Source organism: Oncorhynchus nerka, linkage group LG2 (genome assembly GCF_034236695.1).
Source record: "Oncorhynchus nerka isolate Pitt River linkage group LG2, Oner_Uvic_2.0, whole genome shotgun sequence".
NCBI classification, from domain to species: domain Eukaryota; kingdom Metazoa; phylum Chordata; class Actinopteri; order Salmoniformes; family Salmonidae; genus Oncorhynchus; species Oncorhynchus nerka.
In genome coordinates, this window is record NC_088397.1 from 6932276 (window position 1) to 6953748 (window position 21473).

Below are 21473 nucleotides of genomic sequence, written 5' to 3' on the forward strand. Positions count from 1 at the left end.
CAGTTGTTTCAAACGTTAATTTCAATTTTCCCACAACCCCCATTGACCAATAGAAATTAACAGGAAGTGCCTGATAACCAATCCGATTGAAGATTTCAGAACGCTCCAAATTTACATCGACGTCACTTCCTTTCGCTTGTGTGGTCGTTAGTAAGCTAACTAGCAAAGTATATACTCATGGTAGACTTTATCAACAAATGTACAATTTCTAATTTATCCAAATGACGGGGTTGTGATAGTAGAAGTATTTTTGTAAATCAGCTTGAACTGTTGAAGTTGCAGTTGAGTTAATCTCGGAGGTCCCACACGAACTGATCATGGCTAGCAGTGCTAATGCTAACAACATGAATGCTGTCCGAGAAACGATGGATGGTGAGTTAGCTAACGTTATCTTGCTAGGTTATGATAATGTCTGTTGTAGAACCTAGATATGTGTTTTTACCAATGTGACACACTATTGATTGCAATGCCTCAAGATTGGCTTGACAGTAAGGTAGTTAGCTAGGTAACTTTAGCTAGCTATTTATCACATTTCGTAATGTACCCATGGCAACAATCCACCACACAGCAGTATTAGTGAGGACACTTATCTTGAAAGGCGACATGGTTTAAACAATACAGCTCGTTATGTGCCAGACAATGGGTAGCTATGGTGCCAATTTCATGTTGTTATTTTCTCTCCTACTTTTCCCCACAAGTGCTGCTGGAGATCTCTAGGCTATTGAACACAGGACTGGACATGGAGTCTCTGTCTATCTGTGTCAGGCTGTGTGAGCAGGGCATCAACCCAGAGGCCCTGTCCTCTGTCATCAAGGAGCTACGTAAAGCCTCCGATTCACTAAAAGTAAGGCCATGTTCAGGGGACAGGGATAGGTACTTACAGAATGGAGTCAATAGAGACACAATAGAACAAGGTTGCCCACACTTTTGAGAACCAAATGTTGTCTGGACCAAGTTTGTCCCGTGGGCCCAGCTATAGAGACTCAATAGGACTAGGACTAAATGGACTCTGCTCTGTACAGGATGGTAGCTCTCCAGGAACAGGGTTGGAGAGCCCTGTATTAGACTCTGCTCTATACAGGACTGTAGCTCTCCAGGAACAGGGTTGGAGAGTCCTGTATTAGACTCTGCTCTGTACAGGACTGTAGCTCTCCAGGAACAGGGTTGGAGAGCCCTGTATTAGACTCTGCTCTGTACAGGACCGTAGCTCTCCAGGAACAGGGTTGGAGAGCCCTGTATTAGACTCTGCCCTGTACAGGACTGTAGCTCTCCAGGAACAGGGTTGGAGAGCCCTGTATTAGACTCTGCTCTGTACAGGACTGTAGCTCTCCAGGAACAGGGTTGGAGAGTCCTGTATTAGACTCTGCTCTGTACAGGACTGTAGCTCTCCAGGAACAGGGTTGGAGAGCCCTGTATTAGACTCTGCTCTGTACAGGACTGTAGCTCTCCAGGAACAGGGTTGGAGAGCCCTGTATTAGACTCTGCTCTGTACAGGACTGTAGCTCTCCAGGAACAGGGTTGGAGAGCCCTGTATTAGACTGCTCTGTACAGGACTGTAGCTCTCCAGGAACAGGGTTGGAGAGCCCTGTATTAGACTCTGCCCTGTACAGGACTGTAGCTCTCCAGGAACAGGGTTGGAGAGCCCTGTATTAGACTCTGCTCTGTACAGGACCGTAGCTCTCCAGGAACAGGGTTGGAGAGCCCTGTATTAGACTCTGCTCTGTACAGGACTGTAGCTCTCCAGGAACAGGGTTGGAGAGCCCTGTATTAGACTGCTCTGTACAGGACTGTAGCTCTCCAGGAACAGGGTTGGAGAGCCCTGTATTAGACTCTGCCCTGTACAGGACAAGGTCAATTGCTGTGGTTATCCTTCACATAACCACCACTGTTTTAATGAGTCCATTATGCTTCAATCTGATAGGCTAGATTTTTTTCTGACTGGATCTAGATACCTCCATCTCTGCCTCACCACTGTGTTGCACCTGTAGTCACAAACTTCATGTGTAAAAAATCTGCCAATATTTGTCTGCCTTCTGTTCCAGGCTTCTGACAACTGAAGATCTGAGACGGATCCCAACAAAACAATTCTGCTGAGCGGAAGTCTTTTCACGCAGTCAAGTTTCACAATATTGCCAAATAGTGAGCGTGTATTACCCTGACCTATTCCTCGTGCCTCTGGATTTGATCCCTGGCTTCATTTGAAGAAAAATGGTGTGTGTTTAACATTTGGTCTGGCAACATCAGTGGCCAATTCTCCTTGTGTTCCTGTCATCAACTTGGTGTGCAAATCTGACAATATGAATGACTGCAATGCCCTGATATCCAGTGTTTCAGTACCCCTCCCTCCCTCAATCATATAGGTTGTCAGTTCAGTCGTCTTTCTTCTGACTGAAGGAAGCCTAATGATTGGCACTCCCCATCATCACACAGTGCTACAATGATGGGTTGTTTTCGATTCCTTCATGGCTTTTTGGATGTGTAAAAAAAAAGTCTTATTTATTGCGAATTGTGTGTAGTTTTATATGAATTTAAGGTCTGTTTTTTTCCTTCAATGTCTGGCATGTCAAAGTAATTTTTTCTCTATCTCTCGAAGTGTCCAGGATTGTCAATGATGGATGGAACTCAATATTAAAAATAGTTGCATTTTATATCCACCAGGTGGCAGTGTTTCTTTACTTACTCATTAGATCATGATAATTCAGAAGTACTATACTTTTATTTATTTTTTATTTATTTCACCTTTATTTAACCAGGTAGGCTAGTTGAGAACAAGTTCTCATTTGCAACTGCGACCTGGCCAAGATAAAGCATAGCAGTGTGAACAGACAACACAGAGTTACACATGGAGTAAACAATTAACAAGTCAATAACACAGTAGAAAAAAGGGGAGTCTATATACATTGTGTGCAAAAGGCATGAGGAGGTACAGTTTACCAGTAGAAAAGTTTACCTAGTTAAATTAAAGAGTCATAAATAAGTGTAGATACTATATCCTCCAAGTCCTCTGTCTGCAATGTTCTTCTGTTGAGGAATTCTCTGAAAAGGACACCTGGACTCCTGAGTGGTGCAGTGGTCTAAGGCACTGCATCTCAGTGCAAGAGGTGTCACTACAGACCCTGGTTCGATTCCAGGCTGTATCACAACTGGCTGTGATTGGGAGACCCATAGGGCAGCATCCACAATTGGCCCAGTGTCATTAGGGTTTGGCCGGGGTAGGCCGTCATTGTAAATAAGAATTTGCTCTTGACTTGCCTAGTTAAATATCTTTCAATTGGAGATCTCAGGAAAATGTCTCTGCACAAGCAATAAGAACGAAGAAGGTATGGAACTAGTGGGTAACTAGCCCCCCCCTAAGAACAATGTCTAATTGCTGACACAAAAAAAGCTACATTTGGAGAAAAAATTGTATGTGGATGAAGGTCATGCTTTGGCGAATAAACTATAAAGGGAAATAAATGGCTATTCACTTTTTTAGTTTAGTTATTTTATGAAATGTTTTTAGGAAAGGGGTGTTTTAAAGTGCCTGCGGTGCCAGTTACCCCGGTAGCAGATTGTGCCAGTTGCCCGGTAGCAGATTGTGCCAGTTGCCCCGGTAGCAGATTGTGCCAGTTACCCCGGTTGCAGATTGTGCCAGTTACCCCGGTAGCAGATTGTGCCAGTTACCCCGGTAGCAGATTGTGCCAGTTACCCCGGTAGCAGATTGTGCCAGTTGCCCCGGTAGCAGATTGTGCCAGTTACCCCGGTAGCAGATTGTGCCAGTTGCCCCGGTAGCAGATTGTGCCAGTTACCCCGGTAGCAGATTGTGCCAGTTACCCCGGTAGCAGATTGTGCCAGTTACCCCGGTAGCAGATTGTGCCAGTTACCCCGGTAGCAGATTGTGCCAGTTGCCCCGGTAGCAGATTGTGCCAGTTACCCCGGTAGCAGATTGTGCCAGTTACCCCGGTAGCAGATTGTGCCATAGGGTTTCACACAAGTGTGTTAAAATCCATTTAATCAGTTTAACTTAGACATTCTTTAGTAAGTAATACTGAAAATCTAAGTCTAGTTGTTTTTATTTGAATTATTTTAATAAAATATGTGGGGGGGAATGGTGTCACCATTAATATCCGCACTATGAAGAGATTTGATGTAAAGTCCCTCTTTTTAACTCACCTGCACATTCATTTTCTTTGCTCTTTGTTCCTTTTCAATACAATCCATGATGTACAATTGCACTAAATATGATTTGAATAATGCACGTTTTTAAATCCCAGCAGTCTTTTAAATTTCATTCAGGATCAAAATGTTTTCAATAGTTGTTTTTAATTCATACAAAAAAAATCTTAATTGGAATTAATATAACTAATAATATAAAATGACAATAGGGTATAACATTTAATAACTTAACTAATTAATTCAGTGTAACATTGATGTGGCAGTTTTCTTATGTTCTGCTATTGCATTTGTACATACAGTACCAGTCAAAAGTGTAGACACTCCGACTCATTCAAGGGTTTTTTCTTTATTTGTACTATTTTCTGCATTGTAGAATAATAAGGCAAAGGGTGGCTACTTTGAAGAATCTCAAATATAAAATATATTTTGATTTGTTTAACACTTTTTTGTTTACTACATGATTCCATATGTGTTATTTCATAGTTTTGATGTCTTCACTGTCATTCTACAATGTAGGAAATAGTCTAAATAAAGAAAACCCTTGAATGAGTCGGCGTGTCCAAACTGTTGACTGGTAGTGTAGGTCACAAATAAAGCGATTCCCAGTCAAATTGGACTATGAGCACAACTCATGAGTTCCACTCCTACACTGCTCAGACCTAATCCAGTCCCCACCTGTGACTGAAAACAGGGGGAGAGATGCCAATTTAAAAACTCTCAAACACTTGGCTAGCTATCTAGTTATATGACATAAAATGCTGTGTAAAACAGCTAAAAGGCTATAACGTAACATTAACTGTAAAGCTATCAGTCACTGGTGGAAACATTTACAACTGCAATTAAGCTACATTATCTTTTTAATGTATTTTACCTCAGACGATCTGGTCGTAAGGAGGTGGCTAGCTAGCACGCCTAGCAGCTTATGCTAACTAGCTAGCACGCCTAGCAGTTTATGCTAACTAGCTAGCTGGCTAGCATTTACTGCTAGTGAAGTTGCTAGCAAGCAAGTTGGTATAAACTAGCGCTAAGTGGGCTAGTCATTTTCTAAATGACAGTAAGAAACACATTCATAACCAGAAAGGGATAACTACCCCTTGGGGGGGGGCAAGCTGCACTCAGCCAACATATTACTACTTTACTAAAAAATAATCTACATGTTTCTCTCTTGATTATTTATTTTAAGGCTCTCCTACTTGTATATTTAAACAACAATTATAGATCTAACTATATTCGTATATATCTACAACTTTTTCAACATTTCAAATAATTTAATCAATTTATCACAAAATCGGTTTTGTTGAAATATCTCCAAAAGTTGTGATGAGGACATTTTTGTTGTTGAGTAAGAGCAGTGACAGACTAGGGGATGTGTTGGGAAGGGGCAGTAAACCCCCTACTGCCTTAATCTTGGGTGGGTGTTGCTTTTTACATTTACATTTAAGTCATTTAGCAGACGCTCTTATCCAGAGCGACTTACAAATTGGTGCATTCACCTTATGACATCCAGTGGAACAGTAGTGCATCTATTTTGCTTTTTAAGGGTGCACTGATGAACTGTTAACAAGGCTAGTTGTTCCCTTCAGCAGGGCCCTTCCAAGGTGCCCTGCACAGTGGCTGAACATGTGTTTCCTGTGTTGTGGGAGCAGTAAGACACATGTGGTCTATCAAATACAGTCAGGCATTTAATAGATATATCTACCCAGGCAAACCGTATGTAGTGTATTGGCATCTCTGGGTTGGGGCCCCCAGTCTATCATCAAGACAAATGATGGGCATCACAGACTCGTTTTAATCTCCATAACAAGAGACTCACTGTGTTGGAAATGAATGAAAACAAGATTGTCTTTCATTTGAGTTGATGTGAAACGCGCAGGCAGCCAGCTGCTAAATGTGGAGGAATGAAGAAGAGAAGAAGAATCAACATTTAGCTTCGGTAGGTGAGAAAAGACTTCCATTTGTTCCCCGCCGCTGGCTCGGAGATAAATTAGCTTGTTTGTCTACCAGCCATCTGTTTGGTATTTGATATGTGCTGCGCACGGGACCCACCGTATCGAATACGGCGCGAGATGAACAGCATCATCATCATCTTGAGGCTGTAAATATGAGAGTTTATCATCATCATGTTGTAGGCTACAATAATAGTTGATGACCAATGGGGATGTTAGGATACAGCCAGCTGTGGCTGCTGAGACTAACCATATTACAATCAATGATGATTACATTACAAATATATTGTAGGCCTACAGTTAATGATGGAAATCAGACCTGTCTTTGTTATCATCACATTTCCAAATAGCTCAATCGTCTGCTTGTAGCACTGAAAGCGGCAATCAGCAGTAGAAACGATAACAAAGCGCCCCCCTGTTTCGCCCCCCACCCCTGTTTCGGTAAAAAGCTGAGGGATGGGGCTGGAGAAATTTCACAGTTTACAGTTTATAGTTAGAGCTATTGATGCAAGGACTGACCATCCATGATATCAACATGTTCATTTTAACCATGTTTCATATCGTGTTTGTTTACATGTACTTTGTTTATAAACACTGTAGTAAAACAAGCTTATCTTTTGGGTTCTGATGGGGTACGACAGTTGAACTGAGTTCATGAGGCATTTATACTTTATATTCTTCAAGAATCAATGGGTACATATCATTCATTTATACAAATTAAGTCCAAAAATGGATGTAGCAACTGCTGATTTCCCCTTTAAACATTGTGACCTTAGCATAGGTTATTCAGTATACAGTGTACTTCCTAGAAGCCTTTTTCCATAGGCTCAGTGAACGTTACAGCAGTTACTTCAATCCTGGGCCTGTAGTCAGATCAACAACGAGTGACTCTTCCTCAGGAACACAGCCTAGCAACTCCATTACCGTTAGTTGACTGAAGAGGAGAGCAGTAAGGTCTGACAGCAGTTACTTCAGTCCTGGGCCTGTAGTCAGATCAACAACGAGTGACTCTTCCTCAGGAACACAGCCTAGCAACTCCATTACCGTTAGTTGACTGAAGAGGAGAGCAGTAAGGTCTGACAGCAGTTACTTCAGTCCTGGGCCTGTAGTCAGATCAACAACGAGTGACTCTTCCTCAGGAACACAGCCTAGCAACTCCATTACCGTTAGTTGACTGAAGAGGAGAGCAGTAAGGTCTGACAGCAGTTACTTCAGTCCTGGGCCTGTAGTCAGATCAACAACGAGTGACTCTTCCTCAGGAACACAGCCTAGCAACTCCATTACCGTTAGTTGACTGAAGAGGAGAGCAGTAAGGTCTGACAGCAGTTACTTCAGTCCTGGGCCTGTAGTCAGATCAACAACGAGTGACTCTTCCTCAGGAACACAGCCTAGCAACTCCATTACCGTTAGTTGACTGAAGAGGAGAGCAGTAAGGTCTGACAGCAGTTACTTCAGTCCTGGGCCTGTAGTCAGATCAACAACGAGTGACTCTTCCTCAGGAACACAGCCTAGCAACTCCATTACCGTTAGTTGACTGAAGAGGAGAGCAGTAAGGTCTGACAGCAGTTACTTCAACCCTGGGCCTGTAGTCAGATCAACAACGAGTGACTCCATTACCATTAGTTGACTAGGAGAGCTATAAGGTCTGAAAGGTGTCCTTGCCCCTGTTTTTAATCAAGCCTAATACAATTAAATTGTGTGTGTTTCTGTCAATAAAAAGAACCCGGATTTGGAGCGGAGCTGAGCTGGCCTTGACTCCTGCTGTTTGCTTTGTTCATTAACAGGAGATGAGCAGATGGCTGTTGGTCTGACGGTCGCTCTGCCTCTCCTCTCTCTACCCTGTCTGTCTCCTCTCTCTACCCTGTCTGTCTGTCTCCTCTCTCTACCCTGTCTGTCTGTCTCCTCTCTCTACTCTGTCTGTCTCCTCTCTCTACCCTGTCTGTCTGTCTCCTCTCTCTACCCTGTCTGTCTCCTCTCTCTACCCTGTCTGTCTGTCTCCTCTCTCTACCCTGTCTGTCTCCTCTCTCTACCCTTTCTGTCTGTCTCCTCTCTCTACCCTGTCTGTCTCCTCTCTCTACACTGTCTGTCTCCTCTCTCTACCCTGTCTGTCTCCTCTCTCTACCCTGTCTGTCTATCTCCTCTCTCTACCCTGTCTGTCTGTCTCCTCTCTCTACCCTGTCTGTCTGTCTCCTCTCTCTACCCTGTCTGTCTCCTCTCTCTACTCTGTCTGTCTCCTCTCTCTACCCTGTCTGTCTCCTCTCTAGCCTGTCTGTCTCCTCTCTCTACCCTGTCTGTCTCCTCTCTCTACCCTGTCTGTCTGTCTCCTCTCTCTACCCTTTCTGTCTGTCTCCTCTCTCTACCCTGTCTGTCTGTCTCCTCTTTCTACCCTGTCTGTCTGTCTCCTCTCTCTACCCTGTCTGTCTCCTCTCTCTACTCTGTCTGTCTCCTCTCTAGCCTGTCTGTCTCCTCTCTCTACCCTGTCTGTCTGTCTCCTCTCTCTACCCTGTCTGTCTCCTCTCTCTACCCTGTCTGTCTGTCTCCTCTCTCTACTCTGTCTGTCTGTCTCCTCTTTCTACCCTGTCTGTCTGTCTCCTCTTTCTACCCTGTCTGACTCCTCTCCTTTCTCCTCTTTCCTGACATCTAAAAAGGTGGGCAGAATCAGAATGAGGACAGGATCAGGACAATGTTAGGACCAGCTATAAATGTGGCTAATGTCTCTCCCTCCCTCCCTCTCTCTCATTCCTGTCTCACCCTCCCTCTCTCTCATTCCTGTCTCTCCCTCTCTCTCATTCCTGTCTCACCCTCCCTCACTCTCATTGCTGTCTCACCCTCCCTCTCTCTCATTCCTGTCTCTCCCTCCCTCTCTCTCATTCCTGTCTCTCCCTCCCTCACTCTCATTCCTGTCTCTCCCTCCCTCTCTCTCATTCCTGTCTCTCCCTCCCTCTCTCTCATTCCTGTCTCTCCCTCCCTCTCTCTCATTCCTGTCTCTCCCTCCCTCACTCTCATTCCTGTCTCTCCCTCCCTCACTCTCATTCCTGTCTCACCCTCCCTCTCTCTCATTTCTGTCTCACCCTCCCTCTCTCTCATTCCTGTCTCACCCTCCCTCTCTCCCTCCCTCCCTCTCTCTCATTCCTGTCTCACCCTCCCTCTTTCTCATTCCTGTCTCACCCTCCCTCTCTCTCATTCCTGTCTCACCCTCCCTCTCTCTCATTCCTGTCTCTCCCTCCCTCTCTCCCTCCCTCCCTCTCTCTCATTCCTGTCTCACCCTCCCTATCTCTCATTCCTGTCTCACCCTCCCTCTCTCTCATTCCTGTCTCACCCTCCCTCTCTCTCATTCCTGTCTCATCCTCCCTCTCTCTCATTCCTGTCTCTCCCTCTCTCTCATTCCTGTCTCACCCTCCCTATCTCTCATTCCTGTCTCACCCTCCCTCTCTCTCATTCCTGTCTCACCCTCCCTCTCTCTCATTCCTGTCTCATCCTCCCTCTCTCTCATTCCTGTCTCTCCCTCTCTCTCATTCCTGTCTCACCCTCCCTCTCTCATTCCTGTCTCACCCTCCCTCTCTCTCATTCCTGTCTCACCCTCCCTCTATCTCATTCCTGTCTCACCCTCCCTCTATCCCCCATCGGTCTCTCTCTCTCCCTCCATTACACTTCTACAGCACAATGTGACCAGGCAGGCAGGCAGGCAGGGTGTGTGTGTGTGTCTGTGTGTCTGTGTGTGTGCGTGTGGATCCAGCTGTTAGGAGGGCCTGCCTGGACAGAGACGTCAGCCCCTTTCCCTTAAACACACACAACACACTGCTGGCCCCTGCACCTGGGCCTTGTTAAAGAGGTAATGATGGTAGCTACAGGGTAAACAACTATAAAGTGCTGGTGCTGATTGGTGATTGGCTGAACAGGAGCAGGAAGTCTGACTGAAGTCTGATACTTGTGTTTGTTCCTGGGGTTGTTTTGCTGTTTCCATGCTCCTTCGGGGACAATAAAGATATATTGAATTTAAACTAATTTAATTTAATGAGAGCTGTCTGTGTGGATGAAGTAGATTTAATAGATATATTCTGAGCTTTGTGCTGAGAAACTTGAATTGAGAAACGGCAGTATGAAAGTGGACAGTTTATTACCAAGACGTCTGTGTCATTGAGTGAATAGGATGGGCTGCAGTACAATGATATATTTCAATAGAAAACCTTTATGAAAGGGTTGGATTTCACTGAGCCCAAGTCCAACATAATAACACTCCTCTCATTCTCTTTCTCCTATTCAACATTCTCTTTCTCCTATTCAACATTCTCTTTCTCCTATTCAACATTCTCTTTCTCCTATTCAACATTCTCTTTCTCCTATTCAACATTCTCTTTCTTCTGGCTTGATTGACACTTTAACCTCATTCTGAATGTGTAAAATGTTATAGCTTAGATCATTTTTCCCCCCACAATAGACGTTTGAATAATGTAATTCCTTCATATGACCTGGTCTGTTACATTGGCCAGTGTTTTTACTCCAGAAAGGAAACCTGCCAGAAGGAAATGATCAGGGGTGTGATAATGTTTCTGACTTGTCACCATGTTTCTGTCATTCACTACTAGGGTGTGATAAGGTGTCACCATGTCACTACTAGGGTGTGATAATGCTGTGTCACCATGTTTCTAGGGTGTGATAACTGTGTGATAATGCTGTGTCAACATGTTTCACTACCAGGGTGTGATAATGCTGTGTCATCATGTTTCACTACCAGGGTGTGATAATGCTGTGTCACCATGTTTCACTACTAGGGTGTGATAATGCTGTGTCAACATGTTTCACTACTGGGGTGTGATAATGCTGTGTCATCATGTTTCACTACCAGGGTGTGATAATGCTGTGTCACCATGTTTCACTACTGGGGTGTGATAATGCTGTGTCACCATGTTTCACTACTGGGGTGTGATAATGCTGTGTCAACATGTTTCACTACCAGGGTGTGATAATGCTGTGTCACCATGTTTCACTACTTGCTTAGCAGTGACATCGCTCTCTCTTGTTCTCTCTCTTTCTTTTTCTTTCTCTCTCATTCTGTTGATATCGTCTATGTGCTAGTTTTTAGAAACTGGGCACAAATCAATGGCCTGATCTCCACACCAACACCCTTGACTTGTCATTCATGCTGCCAGTGATAGGTAACCTGTCCTTGACTTGTCATTCATGCTGCCAGTGATAGGTAACCTGTCCTTGACTTGTCATTCATGCTACCAGTGATAGGTAACCTGTCCTTGACTTGTCATTCATGCTGCCAGTGATAGGTAACCTGTCCTTGACTTGTCATTCATGCTACCAGTGATAGGTAACCTGTCCTTGACTTGTCATTCATGCTGCCAGTGATAGTTAACCTGTCCTTGACTTGTCATTCATGCTGCCAGTGATAGTTAACCTGTCCTTGACTTGTCATTCATGCTGCCAGTGATAGTTAACCTGTCCTTGACTTGTCATTCATGCTGCCAGTGATAGTTAACCTGTCCTTGACTTGTCATTCATGCTGCCAGTGATAGGTAACCTGTCCTTGACTTGTCATTCATGCTGCCAGTGATAGTTAACCTGTCCTTGACTTGTCATTCATGCTGCCAGTGATAGTTAACCTGTCCTTGACTTGTCATTCATGCTGCCAGTGATAGTTAACCTGTCCTTGACTTGTCATGCTGCCAGTGATAGTTAACCTGTCCTTGACTTGTCATTCACGCTGCCAGTGATAGTTAACCTGTCCTTGACTTGTCATTCACGCTGCCAGTGATAGTTAACCTGTCCTTGACTTGTCATTCATGCTGCCAGTGATAGTTAACCTGTCCTTGACTTGTCATTCATGCTGCCAGTGATAGTTAACCTGTCCTTGACTTGTCATTCATGCTGCCAGTGATAGTTAACCTGTCCTCGACTTGTCATTCATGCTGCCAGTGATAGTTAACCTGTCCTTGACTTGTCATTCATGCTGCCAGTGATAGTTAACCTGTCCTTGACTTGTCATTCATGCTGCCAGTGATAGTTAACCTGTCCTTGACTTGTCATTCATGCTGCCAGTGATAGGTAACCTGTCCTTGACTTGTCATTCATGCTACCAGTGATAGGTAACCTGTCCTTGACTTGTCATTCATGCTGCCAGTGATAGTTAACCTGTCCTTGACTTGTCATTCACGCTGCCAGTGATAGGTAACCTGTCCTTGACTTGTCATTCATGCTGCCAGTGATAGGTAACCTGTCCTTGACTTGTCATTCATGCTGCCAGTGATAGTTAACCTGTCCTTGACTTGTCATTCATGCTGCCAGTGATAGTTAACCTGTCCTTGACTTGTCATTCATGCTGCCAGTGATAGTTAACCTGTCCTCGACTTGTCATTCATGCTGCCAGTGATAGTTAACCTGTCCTTGACTTGTCATTCATGCTGCCAGTGATAGTTAACCTGTCCTTGACTTGTCATTCATGCTGCCAGTGATAGTTAACCTGTCCTTGACTTGTCATTCATGCTGCCAGTGATAGTTAACCTGTCCTTGACTTGTCATTCATGCTGCCAGTGATAGTTAACCTGTCCTTGACTTGTCATTCATGCTGCCAGTGATAGTTAACCTGTCCTTGACTTGTCATTCACGCTGCCAGTGATAGTTAACCTGTCCTTGACTTGTCATTCATGCTGCCAGTGATAGGTAACCTGTCCTTGACTTGTCATTCATGCTGCCAGTGATAGGTAACCTGTCCTTGACTTGTCATTCATGCTACCAGTGATAGTTAACCTGTCCTTGACTTGTCATTCATGCTGCCAGTGATAGGTAACCTGTCCTTGACTTGTCATTCATGCTGCCAGTGATAGTTAACCTGTCCTTGACTTGTCATTCATGCTACCAGTGATAGTTAACCTGTCCTTGACTTGTCATTCATGCTACCAGTGATAGTTAACCTGTCCTTGACTTGTCATTCATGCTACCAGTGATAGGTAACCTGTCCTTGACTTGTCATTCATGCTGCCAGTGATAGTTAACCTGTCCTTGACTTGTCATTCACGCTGCCAGTGATAGGTAACCTGTCCTTGACTTGTCATTCATGCTGCCAGTGATAGGTAACCTGTCCTCATCATTCTCAGGAGCAATAAACTAACACATGTGGTTGTTGTCATTCAAATGTATTGAAGGACTGATGGGTGTTGAGGGACTGATGGGTATTGAGGGACTGATTGGTATTGAGGGACTGATGGGTATTGAGGGACTGATTGGTATTGAGGGACTGATGGATATTGAGGGACTGATGGGTATTGAGGGACTGATGGGTATTGAGGGACTGATTGGTATTGAGGGACTGATGGATATTGAGGGACTGATGGATATTGAGGGACTGATGGGTATTGAAGGACTGATGGGTATTGAAGGACTGATGGATATTGAGGGACTGATGGATATTGAGGGACTGATGGGTGATGGTAGGACTGATTGAGGACTGGTATTGAGGGACTGATGGATATTGAGGGACTGATGGGTATTGAGGGACTGATGGATATTGAGGGACTGATGGGTATTGAAGGACTGATGGGTATTGAGGGACTGATGGATATTGAGGGACTGATGGGTATTGAAGGACTGATGGGTATTGAAGGACTGATGGATATTGAGGGACTGATGGGTATTGAGGGACTGATGGGTATTGAGGGACTGATGGATATTGAGGGACTGATGGGTATTGAAGGACTAATGGGTATTGACCATTAGAAGACATAAGACGGAGACAGATGAGAATGTTTGTATTCTTTTTTCATCTAGCTGATCTACTGCATTACAATACACAATACAATGTCTTTACTTTATGTACATAGCATTCCATGGGTCAGGAGTCCTTTCCCTTTCATCTGATATACAACAATGGCAAAGGCCTAACTGTCATTTTTCATCACTAGAATAAACAGCAAAAACAAATACTGTAATGAAACATTGTATCAATTTATGTACAGAAATAACGTAATAAATTAACCTCTAGATTTAGCGACCTTCGTGACATTATGCTTTAAAACATTGAAATCTTATAAAACTTGAGATAGGAATACAAGTCAAACATGGGAAGTGGATTTGTCCTTCTCTGAGCATTCAGGCTGGTTTAAATAAAGTAGAAAAATCTCTCCTTCAGTTCCACTTTGCTGTGATTGTGTTTCTGTGAAAGACATTGGTAAGTAACACTGTTATCACAATTCTTTGATTATTTGTTCTGTGTTGTGTATTGTCAGTCTTTTATGACAGCGAAACGTCCATGATGTTGCTGCTGCAAGTCCCTGGAATCTCTTCAATGGTGCTCGAATCGATCTTCTCTTCTCTCCATGTTGTCTTCAATACATCACTGTGGTTTTCAGGAAGAGTCTTCCATCTGAGAAACAACAGGTGAAAAACAAATGGTAAACAACGATAGTAAACTAAGATGGTCAACAATGATAGTAAACTAAGATGGTCAACAACGATAGTAAACTAAGATGGTCAACAACGATAGTAAACTAAGATGGTCAACAACGATAGTAAACTAAGATGGTCAACAACGATAGTAAACTAAGATGATCAACAAAGATAGTAAACTAAGATGGTCAACAAAGATGGTAAACAACGATAGTAAACTAAGATGGTCAACAACGATAGTAAACTAAGATGGTCAACAATGATAGTAAACTAAGATGGTCAACAATGATAGTAAACTAAGATCGTCAACAATGATAGTAAACTAAGATGGTCAACAATGATAGTAAACTAAGATGGTCAACTAAGATGATGAGCAAAGATAGTAAACTAAGATGATGAGCAAAGACAGTAAACTAAGATGATGAGCAAAGATAGTAAACTAAGATGATGAGCAAAGATAGTAAACTAAGATGATGAGCAAAGATAGTAAACTAAGATGATGAGCAAAGATAGTAAACTAAGATGATGAGCAAAGATAGTAAACTAAGATGATGAGCAAAGATAGTAAACTAAGATGATGAGCAAAGATAGTATACTATAAGATGATCAAAGATAGTAAACTAAGATGATGAGCAAAGATAGTATACTATAAGATGATGAGCAAAGATAGTAAACTAAGATGATGAGCAAAGATAGTAAACTAAGATGATGAGCAAAGATAGTATACTATAAGATGATCAAAGATAGTAAACTAAGATGATGAGCAAAGATAGTATACTATAAGATGATGAGCAAAGATAGTAAACTAAGATGATGAGCAAAGATAGTAAACTAAGATGATGAGCAAAGATAGTAAACTAAGATGATGAGCAAAGATAGTAAACTAAGATGATGAGCAAAGATAGTATACTATAAGATGATGAGCAAAGATAGTAAACTAAGATGATGAGCAAAGATAGTAAACTAAGATGATGAGCAAAGATAGTAAACTAAGATGATGAGCAAAGTTAGTAAACTAAGATGATGAGCAAAGATAGTATACTATAAGATGATGAGCAAAGATAGTAAACTAAGATGATGAGCAAAGATAGTAAACTAAGATGATGAGCAAAGATAGTAAACTAAGATGATGAGCAAAGATAGTAAACTAAGATGATGAGCAAAGATAGTATACTATAAGATGATAAGCAAAGATAGTAAACTAAGATGACCAAAGATAGCAAACTAAGATGATGAGCAAAGATAGTATACTATAAGATGATAAGCAAAGATAGTAAACTAAGATGACCAAAGATAGTAAACTAAGATGACCAAAGATAGCAAACTAAAATACACAAGAGTATTGTTCTGTATATATAAATCCAACAAGTATGTTTTGTTTTCTAGGGCCTCTCGTCTGTTGTCTGTTAAAAACGCTCTTTGGAAAGATTTATTACTGCATGTAAGTTATGCAAATGATGTCTATGCAAATACATCAGGAGGACAATTAAGACAGCCATTAATTACGGGGCCTTGCTCTTTTTTTTGCTTCACTGACATTAAATTAAATTTCCCTTTTAACGGTTTAGATGTTTGATCTGCTAACAAAGAGGGAGCAAGTCCCTGTCGGGGAACTCTGCAGCAGAGAGAGAGAGAGAGAGAGAGAGGGGGGTAGATGGGGACTGGAGCAGAGAGAGAGAGAGAGGGGGGTAGATGGGGACTGGAGCAGAGAGAGGGGGGTAGATGGGGACTGGAGCAGAGAGAGAGAGAGAGAGAGGGGGTAGATGGGGACTGGAGCAGAGAGAGAGAGAGAGAGAGGGGGGGTAGATGGGGACTGGAGCAGAGAGAGAGGGGGGTAGATGGGGACTGGAGCAGCAGAGAGAGAGAGAGAGAGAGAGAGAGAGAGGGGGTAGATGGGGACTGGAGCAGAGAGAGAGAGGGGGGTAGATGGGGACTGGAGCAGAGAGAGAGAGGGGTAGATGGGGACTGGAGCAGAGAGTGAGAGAGAGAGAGAGAGGGGGTAGATGGGGACTGGGGGCAGAGAGAGAGAGGGGGGTAGATGGGGACTGGAGCAGAGAGAGAGAGAGGGGGTAGATGGGGACTGGAGCAGAGAGAGAGAGAGAGAGAGAGGGGTAGATGGGGACTGGAGCAGAGAGAGAGAGAGAGAGAGTCAGGGGGGGATAGATGGGGACTGGAGCAGAGAGAGAGAGAGAGGGGGGTAGATGGGGACTGGAGCAGAGAGAGAGAGAGAGAGAGGGGATAGATGGGGACTGGAGAGGAGAGAGAGAGAGGGGTAGATGGGGACTGGAGCAGAGAGAGAGAGAGAGAGGGTAGATTGGGACTGGAGCAGAGAGAGAGAGAGAGGGGGTAGATGGGGACTGGAGCAGAGAGAGAGAGAGAGGGGTAGATGGGGACTGGGGCAGAGAGAGAGAGAGAGGGGGTAGATGGGGACTGGAGCAGGAGAGAGAGAGGGGGTAGATGGGGACTGTGGGGGGACTGCAGCAGAGAGAGAGAGGGGGTAGATGGGGACTGGAGCAGGAGAGAGAGAGGGGTAGATGGGGACTGGGGCAGGAGAGAGAGAGGGGTAGATGGGGTCTGGGTCTGGAGCAGGAAAGAGAGGGGGTAGATGGAGTCTGAGGGGGGACCCTGCAGCAGGAGAGAGAGGGGGTAGATGGGGACTGGAGCAGGAGAGAGAGGGGGTAGATGGGGTCTGTGGGGGAACTCTGCAGCAGGAGAGAGAGGGGGTAGATGGGGACTGGAGCAGGAGAGAGAGAGAGGGGGTAGATGTGGACTGGAGCAGGAGAGAGAGAGGGGGTAGATGGGGTCTGTGGGGGACTGGAGCAGGAGAGAGAGAGAGGGGGTAGATGGGGTCTGTGGGGGACTCTGCAGCAGAGAGAGAGAGAGAGGGGGTAGATGGGGTCTGTGGGGAACTCTGTAGCAGAGAGAGGGGGGTAGATGGGGTCTGTGGAGGGACTCTGCAGCAGAAGAGAGAGAGGGGGTAGATGGGGTCTGTGAGGGACTCTGCACCAGAAGAGAGAGAGGGGGTAGATGGGGTCTGTGGGGGACTCTGCAGCAGGAGAGAGAGGGGGTAGATGGGGTCTGTGGGGAACTCTGCAGCAGAGAGAGAGGGGGTAGATGGGGTCTGTAGGGAACTCTGCAGCAGAGAGAGAGAGAGGGGGTAGATGGGGTCTGTGGGGAACTCTGCAGCAGAGAGAGAGGGGGTAGATGGGGTCTGTGGAGGGACTCTGCAGCAGAGAGAGAGGGGGTAGATGGGGTCTGTGGAGGGACTCTGCAGCAGAAGAGAGAGAGGGGGTAGATGGGGTCTGTGGGGGACTCTGCAGCAGAAGAGAGAGAGGGGTAGATGGGGTCTGTGCAGCAGAGCAGAGAGAGAGAGGGGGGGACTCTGCAGCAGGAGAGAGAGGGGGTAGATGGGGTCTGTGGGGAACTCTGCAGCAGAGAGAGAGAGAGAGGGGGTAGATGGGGTCTGTGGAGGGACTCTGCAGCAGAAGAGAGAGAGGGGGTAGATGGGGTCTGTGGAGGGACTCTGCAGCAGAAGAGAGAGGGGGTAGATGGGGTCTGTGGGGACTATGCAGCAGGAGAGAGAGGGGGTAGATGGGGTCTGTGGGGAACTCTGCAGCAGGAGAGAGAGAGGGGGTAGATGGGGTCTGTGGGGAACTCTGCAGCAGAGAGAGAGAGGGGGGTAGATGGGGTCTGTGGGGAACTCTGCAGCAGGAGAGAGAGAGGGGGGGTAGATGGGGTCTGTGGGGAACTCTGCAGCAGCAGAGAGAGAGAGGGGGTAGATGGGGTCTGTGGAGGGACTCTGCAGCAGGAGAGAGAGAGAGGGTAGATGGGGTCTGTGGAGGGACTCTGCAGCAGAGAGAGAGAGGGGTAGATGGGGTCTGTGGGGGACTGAGCAGCAGAGAGAGAGGGGGTAGATGGGGTCTGTGGGAAATCTGCAGCAGAGAGAGGGGGTAGATGGGGTCTGTGGGGACTCTGCAGCAGAAGAGAGAGAGGGGGTAGATGGGGTCTGTGGGGGAACTCTGCAGCAGAGAGAGAGAGAGGGGGTAGATGGGGTCTGTGGGGGGGGAACTCTGCAGCAGAGAGAGAGAGAGGGGGTAGATGGGGTCTGTGGGGAACTCTGCAGCAGAAGAGAGAGGTCTGTGGGGGTAGATGGGGTCTGTGTGGGGAACTCTGCAGCAGAGAGAGAGAGAGGGGGTAGATGGGGTCTGTGGGGAACTCTGCAGCAGAGAGAGAGAGGGGTAGATGGGGTCTAGGGAACTCTGCAGCAGAGAGAGAGAGGGGGTAGATGGGGTCTGTGGGGAACTCTGCAGCAGAGAGAGAGAGAGGGGGTAGATGGGGTCTGTGGAGGGACTCTGCAGCAGAGAGAGAGGGGGTAGATGGGGTCTGTGGAGGGACTCTGCAGCAGAAGAGAGAGATGGGGTCTGGGGGTAGATGGGGTCTGTGGGGGACTCTGCAGCAGAAGAGAGAGAGGGGGTAGATGGGGTCTGTGGGGGACTCTGCAGCAGGAGAGAGAGGGGGTAGATGGGGTCTGTGGGGACTCTGCAGCAGAGAGAGAGGGGGTAGATGGGGTCTGTGGGGGACTCTGCAGCAGAAGAGAGAGAGTAGATGGGGGGGTAGATGGGGTCTGTGGGGGACTCTGCAGCAGAGAGAGAGAGAGGGGGTAGATGGGGTCTGTGGGGGACTCTGCAGCAGAGAGAGGGGGTAGATGGGGTCTGTGGGGGACTCTGCAGCAGAGAGAGAGAGAGGGGGTAGATGGGGTCTGTGGGGGACTCTGCAGCAGAGAGAGAGGGGGTAGATGGGGGTGGGGAACTCTGCAGCAGAGAGAGAGGGGGTAGATGGGGTCTGTGGGGGACTCTGCAGCAGAGAGAGAGGGGGTAGATGGGGTCTGTGGGGAGACTGCAGCAGGAGAGAGAGGGGGTAGATGGGGTCTGTGGGGGACCTGCAGCAGGAGAGAGAGAGGGGGTAGATGGGGTCTGTGGGGAACTCTGCAGCAGAGAGAGAGGGGGAGGGGGTAGATGGGGTCTGTGGGGGACTCTGCAGCAGAGAGAGAGAGGGGGTAGATGGGGTCTGTGGGGAACTCTGCAGCAGAGAGAGAGAGGGGGTAGATGGGGTCTGTGGGGAACTCTGCAGCAGAGAGAGAGAGGGGGTAGATGGGGTCTGTGGGGAACTCTGCAGCAGAGAGAGAGAGAGGGGGTAGATGGGGTCTGTGGGGGACTCTGCAGCAGAGAGAGGGGGTAGATGGGGTCTGTGGAGGGACTCTGCAGCAGAAGAGAGAGAGGGGGTAGATGGGGTCTGTGGGGGACTCTGCAGCAGAAGAGAGAGAGGGGGTAGATGGGGTCTGTGGGGGACTCTGCAGCAGGAGAGAGAGGGGTAGATGGGGTCTGTGGGGAACTCTGCAGCAGAGAGAGAGAGGGGGTAGATGGGGTCTGTGGAGGGACTCTGCAGCAGAAGAGAGAGAGGGGGTAGATGGGGTCTGTGGGGAACTCTGCAGCAGGAGAGAGAGGGGGTAGATGGGGTCTGTGGGGGACTGGAGCAGGAGAGAGAGAGAGGGGGGTAGATGGGGTCTGTGGAGGGACTCTGCAGCAGGAGAGAGAGAGAGAGAGCAGGGGGTAGATGGGGTCTGTGGAGGGACTCTGCAGCAGAGAGAGAGAGAGAGGGGTAGATAGGGACTGGAGCAGGAGAGAGAGAGAGAGGGGGTAGATGGGGTCTGTGGAGGGACTCTGCAGCAGGAGAGAGAGGGGGTAGATGGGGTCTGTGGAGGGACTCTGCAGCAGGAGAGAGAGGGGGTAGATGGGGTCTGTGGAGCGACTCTGCAGCAGAGAGAGAGAGGGGGTAGATGGGGTCTGTGGGGAACTCTGCAGCAGAGAGAGAGGGGGTAGATGGGGTCTGTGGGGAACTCTGCAGCAGAGAGAGAGAGAGGGGGTAGATGGGGTCTGTGGGGGACTCTGCAGCAGAGAGAGAGGGGGTAGATGGGGTCTGTGGGGGACTCTGCATCAGAGAGAGAGAGGGGGTAGATGGGGTCTGTGGGGAACTCTGCAGCAGAGAGAGAGAGGGGTAGATGGGGTCTGTGGGGGACTCTGCAGCAGAGAGAGAGAGAGGGGGTAGATGGGGTCTGTGGGGGACTCTGCAGCAGGAGAGAGAGAGGGGGTAGATGGGGTCTGTGGGGAGACTCTGCAGCAGGAGAGAGAGGGGGTAGATGGGGTCTGTGGGGGACTGGAGCAGAGAGAGAGAGGGGGTAGATGGGGAACTCTGCAGCAGAGAGAGAGGGGGATAGATGGGGTCTGTGGGGGACTCTGCAGCAGAAGAGAGAGAGGGGGTAGATGGGGTCTGTGGGGAACTCTGCAGCAGAGAGAGAGAGGGGGTAGATGGGGTCTCTGGAGGGACTCTGCAGCAGAGAGAGAGAGGGGGTAGATGGGGTCTGTGGGGGACTCTGCAGCAGAGAGAGAGGGGGTAGATGGGGTCTGTGGGGAACTCTGCAGCAGAGAGAGAGAGAGGGGGTAGATGGGGTCTGTGGAGGGACTCTGCAGCAGAAGAGAGAGAGGGGGTAGATGGGGTCTGTGGGGGACTCTGCAGCAGAGAGAGAGAGAGGGGGTAGATGGGGTCTGTGGGGAACTCTGCAGCAGGAGAGAGAGGGGGTAGATGGGGTCTGTGGGGAACTCTGCAGCAGAGAGAGAGAGGGGGTAGATGGGGTCTGTGGAGGGACTCTGCAGCAGAAGAGAGAGAGGGGGTAGATGGGGTCTGGAGGGTGGAGGGACTCTGCAGCAGAAGAGAGAGGGGGTAGATGGGGTCTGTGGGGGACTCTGCAGCAGAGAGAGAGGGGGTAGATGGGGTCTGTGGGGAACTCTGCAGCAGAGAGAGAGAGGGGGTAGATGGGGTCTGTGGGGGACTCTGCAGCAGAAGAGAGAGAGGGGGTAGATGGGGTCTGTGGGGAACTCTGCAGCAGAGAGAGAGAGGGGGGTAGATGGGGTCTGGGGTCTGGGG

General features: G+C 47.3%; 2 protein-coding genes across 2 annotated transcripts in view; one reads left to right on the plus strand and one right to left on the minus strand.

Annotated features, from left to right (window-relative positions):
- Window positions 1–102: 102 nt before the first annotated feature.
- mzt1 (mitotic spindle organizing protein 1) lies at window positions 103–2654 on the plus strand. Its single transcript, XM_065022594.1, has 3 exons — window positions 103–372; window positions 699–844; window positions 2043–2654. Exons 1-3 carry the CDS (start codon window positions 318–320, stop codon window positions 2055–2057), a joined length of 216 nt encoding a protein of 71 aa, XP_064878666.1. The 5' UTR covers window positions 103–317; the 3' UTR covers window positions 2058–2654.
- Window positions 2655–13839: 11185 nt separating this feature from the next.
- dachc (dachshund c) overlaps window positions 13840–21473 on the minus strand; it is a 100133-nt gene continuing 92499 nt past the window's right edge. Inside the window, exon 11 of the mRNA XM_065022607.1 lies at window positions 13840–14469. Coding sequence (XP_064878679.1) covers window positions 14432–14469 — 38 coding nt within the window. The 3' untranslated portion in view covers window positions 13840–14431. The remainder of the gene's footprint in view (window positions 14470–21473) is intronic.

Coding starts and splice junctions, on each gene's coding strand:
- mzt1 (XM_065022594.1), top strand. CDS start 318: ATGGCTAGCAGTGCTAATGCTAACAACATGAATGCTGTCCGAGAAACG. Junction 373..698: donor TGTCCGAGAAACGATGGATG/GTGAGTTAGCTA, acceptor TTTCCCCACAAG/TGCTGCTGGAGATCTCTAGG.